Source organism: Nomascus leucogenys, chromosome 19, assembly GCF_006542625.1.
Source record: "Nomascus leucogenys isolate Asia chromosome 19, Asia_NLE_v1, whole genome shotgun sequence".
NCBI lineage: Eukaryota > Metazoa > Chordata > Mammalia > Primates > Hylobatidae > Nomascus > Nomascus leucogenys.
In genome coordinates this window covers 68566180-68576908 of record NC_044399.1, presented here as the reverse complement: position 1 = coordinate 68576908, position 10729 = coordinate 68566180, and the positions used below count along the sequence as shown (strand labels likewise).

Here is a 10729-nt window from a genome sequence, read left to right as displayed (position 1 = left end):
CAAAGTGGGGCCGATCGTCACCAGGAAGCTATAATTTCTGCACCCAGCTGTTTTGAAGGCAACCCTCAGCCATGGGCCCGGTCTAGCCCCTCAGCAACGCAGGCTCAACAGGCCCTTCCTTGGAAGGTATGGAAAGCCCCTTTCCTGCTGTGTGGAGAGCTGACTGGAGATGCCATTGGCTTCTGCTCAGGAAGAAATAGGGCCAGCCCTGCCGCCTCGGGGGTCTGGCTCTGCGGATGGGAGCTATCTCTCAGAGCCTGGGGTCAAAGCTAGGGCAGGTAGATATGTGAGTGGTCTCCCAGTCAGTCTCAGGTGTAAGTCTCTGCTGAAATGACAACGCCTGACAGTAGGTGGGCAGGGATGACATCCAGGTCTCAGTTGGCCAGACAGGCTAAGGAGAAAGCAAGCCTATTCTGGGGTCTCAGGTACTCCCCAGGGCCAGCGGGGCCACTGGTAGCATTTAAGACCCACTGAGAGACTGGGCTAAGAGGCCTGTGATGCACCTGAGGCAGTTTCATTCTCAGCTTTGGTCATTTTAGGTCAAGGGTCCAGTTCTCAAGGACTTTCATGATGTGGCTTTTTTCCTGTCCATTTTTTAAAAAAGTGCGTGTCTGAGAGGGCCGCGTTTCCTTTGGGACGCCACCACAGTCAGGCCCTGTGAGGGTGGCTGCAGCCCCAGGCCCAAGGCCAGAAGGAAGCACACTGTTGCTCAGAGACACATTAGAACATGTACTGTCAACAGCCCCTCTGCCTCTCAGGACCTTATGCTGTAGTTGGGGGGAGAGGGCATCTGCCAAACTCAATGCAGGAAATAAGCTGGGTTGCTGCTAAGGACTGGCCCAAGGTAGTGGGAAAAGCCCATTTTAAAGACGGGAATGCTGAGTCACAAGGAAGCTGGGTGATCACCATCAAGGACCCAGAAGCCAGTGCCTTCCAGTAAGAAATGCCTGACAGTGGGTGGGCAGGGATATCGGAGCCCTGCGGGTGTCAGAGCTTCGCGGGGCCTGCCCGGCCGTCCGAGCTGCCATTGGGGAAGCTCTTTCATTCATAAGGCTCTCCCCTGCCCATTCCGCTCTGCCTCTCAGAGACAGTGCCCTGGCGTGGGATGCCCACTTGTGGCAGACACACCCCTATAGGTTTCAGATTTTGTTGAACAGCCATCTCTTTCTCCACTCTTCTTAAAACTAAATAAAGACATACAAGAAGTAGGCCAAGAAAAATGGGGAATGAAAACAACAACGGAGCCACTAAGAAATAGAGGATATGGACGGATTACACACCTGCTTTATCAGACTGGAGCCTCAGCGGGACGGCACGTCATTTCTGGAAAGAGATCAATGTCTTTTGTTATTGACATGTAGTTGGGAGGAAGTCTGTGAAATTGTAGGAAGCAATCGGAGGAAAGATGGGTCTTGGCCCCCTTTTTAAAATAAGGGGCAAAAACGCACTTAATTTCAACAGGGCTGAGTTAGAAAATCCAGCTAAGAGATGATCCTTAACTAGTCTCTGCTTAAGATATCAGTGTCACTGTGAACCTCCAGAAGCAGGGCATACGATTCTAAGGAGGCTAAGGCACTCTTTCCTGACTAGGAGGACAATGCAGCTGTTTGGCCAGCCAGCAGTTCTGACCAGTCAGGAGGGAGCCTCGCAGGTTTGGTTTTGTTTTGTTTTGTTTTTTGAGACGGAGTCTCCCACTGTTGCCCAGGCTGGAGTGTAGCGGCACGATCTTGGCTCAGTGCAACCTCCGCCTCCCGGGTTCAAGTGATTCTCCTGCCTCAGCCTCCCGAGTAGCTGGGATTACAGGCGTCTGCCACCACGCCCAGCTAATTTTTTATATTTTTAGTAGACACGGGTTTTCACCATGTTGGCCAGGCTGGTCTCAAACTGCCGGCAGTTTTTGAAGAGGGGCCGTTGGCAACCTGCATCAGCCATGTAGAAGGAGAGTTTCAGGGACCTAGCTCACGGAAAAAGCCCAATCCCAGCCAGGCCGAAGGCTGCAGGCAGCAGAGAAAGAATTTTCCCTATCAAAGTCACAAATGCCTGGTGGAGGCCGTGTCCAGGCCGGGGCCCTGCGGGTTTTGAAAGGAGCTGTTCGTCTTGGGGCTAATGATAGCTAAGGTTTAGTTACAGTTACTAATAAAAATGAAGTTTAAATGGAACAAAAGTACCAGCTGTACCCAGGTATCTGGATTTCTTTATATGGTATCCAGAGTTAAAATGCTTATAATTAATAATCGGTTAGGTTAAACAGTACTTACACTGTTATTTTAATCACGTTTATTTTCATTGAAAAGGCACCCGACGTGGTGGCTACTAAGGCCCTGCCTTGCTTCTCTTCTTATGCTTGGGGTGAGGGCTTTAGGCGTGCCCAGCCAACTCCAAAGCACTCACTGTGGGTCACCCAGGACTGTGGTCCTGGCAGCTTTGAGGGGGGACAGCCAAGCCTTTCAAACCATGCTGGAAAATGCCACCTTTACATTAGCCACGCTCTCTAGGGTGGCTCTTGAGGCAGCAAACCCCAAAAGGGACGCATCCCAGCCACTTGGGTATGCTTGCCACTTCTGGCCTGGTTGGGGTGGGGGTCTCATATGTCACCCACCCCTTGAGGAAGGCAAAGGGGAGCCGGGGTTTTCCTACCTGGCCCGTCCCCACCCTGTGTGGCCTGCGCTGCCCCAAGCCTGGACGGCAGGTCCCTGCATTCTAACCTCCTGGGTAGCTTTTTATCCACCCTGCCCTGCCTGTGGGTCCAGAGAAGTGAAGTAACTTGTCCAGGGTCACACAGCTAGCAGTGCTGGGGTCGGGCCTAGAGCCCATTCAGCCAAAAGAACAGAAGCCGCTGTGTGCAGACATCAGCTCAGTGTTTTGCTTGAAAAGGCCTTTCAGTCTGGCTGAGCCAGGACTCCGTGGCTCTGGTTCAAAGACGCCCCACGAGTTGCCGGGGCTCCATGCTGAGCAAGTCAAGAGGAGGTGAGAAAGTCAAACAGACTGTCAATGCTGCCTGCCCTGAGCCCCAAAGTGGGGGGCTCCCTCCAAGGAGACACTGTTTGTAGAGATTTGGGGTTTCGCACAAGACAGAAAGATGAGGCTCTGCAGATTCTTGATCTTCCGTTGGATGATCCGTTAGCAACCACCCCACCCCGACGAGGAGGCGCATCCCAGGGCACCTTACCAGCGAAAAGCCCTTGGTCCCCTGTCCAGCGTGGCTCCCCTCCTTCAGGAACACACGCACCTACAACAAGCCCGCTTCCCTTCCTTCTCCTTCCTGTGACAACCCAGGTCCTCGGCAGTATGGCTCATCCTCACTGCTGCCCCTGCTCTTCATCCTCTCAGCCCTTCGTACCTCCTCTATCGACGCAGCCCATTTCATTCTTCTAACTCTGCTTCAAGGGCCTCGACATCCCAAGGCTAGCCTGGGTCTGCGTGCGTTGGCAGCTCCTGGAAGCAGGGTTCAGGCTCCACAGAGACAGGAGAGCGTTTTCCTGGGCCCTGGTTCATGCTCACATCCTCACAACAGTCTGTCCTACTGCACTAGGTGGAAGCATGTGATAGGATCCCCAAGATGTGGACTTGGAGGCATCTGGCCCACTGGGCTTAGACTTGGGTTGGGGAAGAAACTTCTTTTTTCCTTTGAGACGGAGTTTTGCTCTTGTTGCCCAGGCTGGAGTGCAATGGCATGACCTCGGCTCACCGCAACCTCCGCCTCCCGGGTTCAAGCGATTCTCCTGCCTCAGCCTCCTGAGTAGCTGGGATTACAGGCATGCGCCACCATGCCCGGCTAATTTTGTGTTTTTAAGTAGAGACAGGGTTTCTCCATGTTGGTCAGGCTGGTCTTGAACTCCCGACCTCATGTGATCTGCCCACCTTGGCCAGAAGGAACTTTCTTTTAGTGGAGCCAAGCAGGGCGCTCTGTGCTTCTGTGTGCCAACTCACTCTGTCCTCGCAGCAACCCTGTGAATAGGAAGGACACCTCATCTCCATGCCCTAGACAAGGAAGCAGAGGCAGAGGAAGGTAACTTGCCCGTGGTCTCTGAGCTGGTAAGTGGTGTGGTTGTCATTAGGGCCGTTCACTGCATATTTCAGGCTCTTGGCCTTCCAGACACTTCCTGGTCCCCTCGTGGTGAAGTAGGCCAGGTGATGAGTTCTGGCCAGTGAGCTGTGAGCAGAGGCAATGGGTGTGCTTCTGGGCTGCACATGTCACTGCTGGCCTGAGAGCTTTCAGAGCTCCCTTGTCCTTTGCCAGAGAGACCACGGTGGCTTTCCCATCTGCCTGGGTCAGAGGTGGGCAGGTGTCTGGGCTCCCAGACCCCAGGTCTTCCCAGGACCCCTGGAGCCCTCAGTCCCTAGGAAACGACATTACACCAGGCTACACGTGGCTCTCTCTCTGGTGTCTCTGTCCACGGGGTTTCAGGTCATGTCCTCTTGAGCAAATCCACCAGAAACTCGCCTGCTATGAATCCTCTACCTTCTTCTCAGTGAAATCTTGTGCTTCGGAAATCACCCATCATCAACGCTAATTCTTTCTCCTTTCGTCCTGGAGGGCGGAGCAAGGCCAGCTGGCCCAGCCTGCTTTCCACACGGATAAGAGAGAGCACATGGTGCCTGGCCCCCTGACCCCTGCTAACACCAACTCAGCCGTCCATGGGCCTGGTGTCCTCCGCAGGCCTGCCCCATCTGTCTGTCCTTTCTGAGACACACACACATACACATGTGCTGCGCACACTCAACACACAGGGCTGTCGGAGCCAGGTGAGGCGCCAGATAACAGCGTGTTCTCCTGACTTTGTAATCTCATCCCTCTGAACCCTTCACAGTGCTTTCCAGCCCGACCACCTCCTGCCCGGTATACCTGCCTTATTCCACAGACTTGATTCTGGCTGCTTATAAAGATGTGTCAGCTCTGAAAAATGAGAGTTGATTGTCACCAAGGAAATGAAAAAGAATGTGCTTCCAGGGCTAATGGCAGTTCCCAAAGGAATTTTTTTTTTTTTTTTTTTTTTGAGATGGAGTCTCGCTCTGTCACCCAGGCTGGAGTGCAGTGGCGCGATCTCGGCTCACTGCAAGCTCCGCCTCCCGGGTTCACGCCATTCTCCTGCCTCAGCCTCTCCGAGTAGCTGGGACTACAGGAGCCCGCCAACACGCCCGGCTAAATTGTTTTTTGTATTTTTAGTAGAGACGGGGTTTCACCGTGGTCTCGATCTCCTGACCTCGTGATCCGCCCGCCTTGGCCTCCCAAAGTGCTGGGATTACAAGCGTGAGCCACCGCGCCCGGCCCCCAAAGGAATATTTTTATGAAGTGGAGGCTGGCACCCCTAGGAGGAGTGCTGAGCCTGGTGGGGTGACTCGGGTGGGGCAGGGCGGCGGGGTGACTTGGGTGGGGCAGGGTGGCATGGTGGTGGTTACACACTCAGACACAGGCCTGTGTGGCTCCTCTGCACAGCCCTCACCTCACTCCTTCCCCACACCTGGACACACGTGGCCATGAATGTATACCCATTCCCTACACAGACATGTGACTCCCACAAGCAGGCCAGACGTCAAGGTTTCAAACTGCCTATTAATCCAGTGTCCCCAAGATGCCCAGAATACTGTGGGGTGGCCAGAATCCACTGGCCGCCATGAGGCAGGGGGCCCTGAGGGACCTCTGGCCAGCACCAAAATGACCAAAGTCAAAACTCAAAGGGCCACAACTGGGGCCAGTGCTCAGTGCTCTAGGCAGCTCTCCAGAGCTCTGAGTCTTTGTGTTTTTTTTTTTTTTTTTTTTTGAGACGGAGTCTTGCTCTGGTGCCCAGGCTGGAGTGCAATGGCACAATCTTGGCTCACTGCAACCTCCGTCTCCAGGGTTCAAGCGATTCTCCTGCCTCACCCTCCTGAGTAGCTGGAATGACAGGCACCCGCCACCATGCTCAGCTACTTTTTTTTGTATTTTCAGTAGAGACGGGGTTTCTCCATGTTGGTCAGGCTGGTCTTGAACTCCCGACCTCAGGTGATCCACCCGCCTCGGCCTCCCAAAGTGCTGGGATTACAGGCGTGAGCAACCGCGTCCGGCCAGAGCTTTATGTCTTTACTGAAGCAACGCACAAGAGGTCAGAGCTTTGGGGGAATTTATTGAGAGCAGGTTTTGCGTACCAAAAGGGTGCTGGGCTTGCATCTGTCATTGGCAGGTGTCACAGCTGGTGGTCTCCTTACTGCCATCAGTTGGTTGGCCAGACTGCAACAACCACGATAGCCACAAGCAGCAGTAAAATCACCATGATCATCCCTGAAAAAGAGCAGAAAATACTACTTTTAATGATTCCTACCAGAAAAGCGTCACACATTCTGAGTGTCTGCAGAGAGTCAGAGGGATGTATCTCCCTCTGAGCCTTCAGCTTGTACGAGGCGGAGAGGGGTGGTCGGCGGCCTGGGGCACCGCTGCTGCTACACAGCTCTGGCTTTGCAGGATGGTGAGTGCAGAAGGCAGGGGCCTGGGTGTCGCCAGGCCTCCCCAGGCAGCACTCAAGCCAGGAGGGGGTGCCTGCTATGCCCCTAACTCTAGCATCTGTGTACACCTTGGACCACAGGGGAGGGCAGAAGCTGCTGACGACAGCCACCCTCACTACCCAATCAGATTATGCATTGATGACGCGTTGATAAAGCAAAGGGCTTAGGAGAGCATTCTAGAACCCATTTCTCCATTCTCCACATGGCTTCACTTTGTCTTCTTGAGTCCAAGATCCTCAAGTCACCCATTTGTAAAAATATTCACCAATAGAGGTGCTTGTTTTGATATATACTTTTTCTGCTAGTATTTGCTAGTTTCATTTCCTGACGTTTTTGGCTGGAGAGCAGGGGCCCTCCTGGCCAGCCCACGCTGGGTGCCACTCTGTCTGCCAGTCCCGCCCTGCCTCCTCTGGGTCGTACGTCTGGACTGACCATTGCCTGTTCCTTCACCTGATGCTGATGAAGTGGTCCCCACAGAACGCAGCTCTCACTCAGTGCAATGAGCTCACTGTCTCCCATGTTCGCTTGCCCAGTATTTAACAACGAGTGTTTACCATGCGCCAGGTACCAGCGGTGACAAGGTATAGCATAACAGAGAAGGGGCGCCCTACTACAAAGTAAGCACTCAAGAAAGGTTTGCTCACTGAAGAGTCCTTGAGCTGCCAAGGCCCCACAAGGGAGGTGGGTAGCAGAGGAGGAGAGGTCTGTGAAAATGCTTCAGAAAGTAACAGGGGGAGCCACGTGTGCAGGGTCACAGGGTTGCGAGGCCATCAGGACTGCTCAACACCACTGTAGTCTGTGGCATACGTTCGTGAGCAAAGAAAATGGTAAGTTTCAATTAGACATTTGTGAACATAAGAGTGCAATTTGCTTTCCGGTCCAAGTTCACAGACTTCCTGAATCCCCTCCACAGATCTCAGGATTCAGTGTGGATCAGGCTGTATCAATCTTAAGCTCAACCCATGTGGGCACTGCACCATGGCTTTGAATATTGAAGAGACTTAAAAATGTATGGCAAGTGGCCGGGCGCGGTGGCTCACGCCTGTAATCCCAGCACTTTGGGAGGCCGAGGCAGACAGATCATCTGAGGTCAGGAGTTCGAGACTGGCCTGGCCAACATGGTGAAACCCCGTCTCTACTAAAAATATATTAAAAAAATAGGCCGGGCACAGTGGCTCACACCTGTAATCCCAGCACTTTGGGAGGCTGAGGCGGGCGGATCACGAGGTCAGGAGATCGAGACCATCCTGGCTAACACGGTGAAACCCCATCTCTACTAAAAATACAAAAAATTAGCCAGGTGTGGTGGCAGGCACCTGTAGTCTCAACTACTTGGGAGGCTGAGGCAGGAGAATGGCATGAACCCGGGAGGCGGAGCTTGCAGTGAGCCAAGATCGCGCCACTGCACTCCAGCCTGGCGACACAGCGAGACTCCATCTCAAAAAAAAAAAATATATATATATATATATATGTTTAAAAAATATTAGCCAGATGTGGTGGTGGGCGCCTGTAATCCCATCTACTCGGGAGGCTAAGGCAGGGGAATTGTTTGAACACAGGAGGCAGAGGTTGCAGCGAGCTGAGATCACACCACTGCAATCCAGCCTGTGCAACAACAGTGAAACTCTGTCTCAAAAAAAAAAAAAAAAAAAAGAAAAAGACAAGAAAAAGGAAAAAAAAAAAAGTACGGCAAGCTTCTTTGTCATCTACCTGTGACTGTGTTTGAATTTTTCTAATATGGGCTCTTTCTCTGATGATCCAATCTTTTGAGAGACGCTTCTCTTGGGGCCCCAAGCTTTCTCCCTCGTATTCCTGTAGATGAAAACCTCATCCTAGTCTACCTCAAGGCTCTGCCAACTTTGGTTCATGGGCCAAATCTAGCTGTGCTCTGTTTTTGTGCAACCCATGAGCTAACAATGGTTTTTATAGTTGTAGAGGTTGTGAAAAAAGTAAAAGGAGGAGATGTGACACCGTCTGTGGTCTGCACAGCCTAAACCGTTTACGACCTGGCCTCTTCCAGAGGCTTGCTAGCTCCTGCTCTCCATCACGGTGACTGATAATGACCCATCTGCAACATCAGTTCGCCCACTTAGGCGCTGGCCTTCAATGCACTCTTCATTTCTTTCATCTAGGGATTTCCTTTCTTCCTTGTAAATTCAGCTCTGCTTTAACATTTGTGGGTGGGTGGAGTTACACTATTTTACCTAACATTTCAAGATGCTTGTAGCGAGAAGCCAGGGGTAGGGGTGTGTGTGTGTGTGTGTGTGTGTGTGTGTGTGTGTGTGTGAATATCTTAGTCCATCTGCAGTGAGAAGGTAGGGGTACAGGGGTGTGTGTGTGTGTGTGTGTGTATGCGTGTGTGTGTGTATGTGAGAATATCTTAGTCCATCTTCTTGCCAGAAGCAGAAGAACAAATCTTTTCACTGATTTCTGCTCCAGAAACACCTTCACGTTGACCAAAAGCTCCCCTGGGCAGGAGCATCACTAGTTCTTGGTTATTCTGGTGCCTGTGTGGTGTTCGGCTGAAGATTTGGTCCTGGCTGGGTGAAGGTTTATGTTGCGCAACATCAGGAGAAGATAATGAGAATGAGGAGGCAGGCACAGGCTGGGATGGGGCGAAGGGGCAATCCCTGGCACTCCAGGGCCTGGGCTCACCCTAAGATGACAGGGAGGGGCTGGCAGCTGAGGAGATGAGGGAGAGGATGAGAGGTGTTTTAGGAAGAGGTATTGCTCCTGAGGCTCCGGTGGGATCACAGTTGGGAGGACATTTGGGCCCAGAAGCTCTGTGCAGCAAGGCAGGCTCCATACTGAGGCTCTGACGGCCCAGAGCAGAGGCCAGTATGAATGACCATGAATTGTCAAATCAGGGTGATTATAAGAACAGCGGAACAAGTGACAAGAACAAAGAAATCAAGAACAACAACTGATTGGGAAGAGGAAAACACACATCTGTTTTTGGTTCATACACCCCAAGCGTGAAGTCCAAGGGAAGAGGCCTCAAGGCATCCGCAGTCACTGCCATCCCTGATTTGGCTCCCTGCAGTGAGGGACTGCTTTCCTCGGTCCCTGCTCCACGATAGAGCTACAGCAAGCTTTTCAGAATGTAAAGCAGATCAGGTCACCTCCTTGCTTAAATCCTCCAGTGGCTGAAATTGAGACCCAAACTTTACAGTGGCCAAGGGGGTCTTGCACAATCTGACCCAGCAACCCTGCAGCCGCACTCTGAGCACTGTGTTTTGAGCCATCCTGGCTGTCTCCAGTGCCAACAGGCTGACGCAGAAGGTAGGGGCCCTGCCTCCCAGCTTCGACACCGCTATCCTTTCCATCCGGGAGCTCCCCACTCTTGGTCTAGTTAATCCCCCAAACTCAGTGGCACTTTCCCAAGGAACTCTTTGTCATCCTCCAGTTACCTGTGCCCTCTTTGCCCCCTTAAGTCTCCATGGTAACCCTTATGAAATCTTTCTTTTTTTTTTTTGAGATGGAGTCTCGTGCCCAGGCTGGAGTGCAGTGATGCGATCTTGGCTCGCTGCAGCCTCCGCCTCCCGGGTTCAAGCAATTCTCCAGCTTCAGCCTCCCAAGTAGCGGGGATTACAGGTGCCCACCACTATGCCCGGCTAATTGTTGTATTTTTAGTAGAGACAGAGTTTCACCATGTTGGCCAGGCTGGTCTCGAACTCCTGACCTCAAGTGATTTGCCCTCCTGGGCCTCCGAAAGTACTGGGATTACAGGCGTGAGCCACCGCGCCCGGCCTTGAATCATTATTTAGGTACTCAGTTACTGTCTGTCTCTCCTGAGCACATGAACGTCTACACCAGGGACTGTGGGTTCTCGTTCACCACCATATCCCCCATACCTAGAACAGAGCCTGGCAAAGGAAAGAGGCACACACATGCATGCATGTGCGTGCATGTGTGTGTGTGTATAAAACAAATGAGTAAATGTATTGAATTTTTGGAAGGGATAAGGAGACAAGAGAGGCACAGAAGGAGTGGTCAGCAGAGAGGGAGAAGCTGAGAAAATGTGGCAAAAAGGCCAATGAGCAAGAAAATTCAAAAAGTGGTCAATGCCAACCCACAACACTACAGAGAGAAGACAGAAGAATGCTCTTCTGCAGAAGAGCTGCAGAGACCTTTCATAGTACAGTTTTAGTGCATGGTGGGTGCGTCTGTTGGAACTATTATTAATACAGTGGTGCCTAAGCTGCTAATTTTTCTACCACAGATGCTGTGAATTAGACAAATTGTGCCC

General features: G+C 52.2%; 1 protein-coding gene across 1 annotated transcript in view; it reads right to left on the bottom strand.

Moving 5' to 3' along the window:
* Window positions 1–6084: 6084 nt before the first annotated feature.
* Window positions 6085–10729, bottom strand: part of STX8 (syntaxin 8) — a 306288-nt gene continuing 301643 nt past the window's right edge. Inside the window, exon 8 of the mRNA XM_003274667.4 lies at window positions 6085–6259. Coding sequence (XP_003274715.1) covers window positions 6192–6259 — 68 coding nt within the window. The 3' untranslated portion in view covers window positions 6085–6191. The remainder of the gene's footprint in view (window positions 6260–10729) is intronic.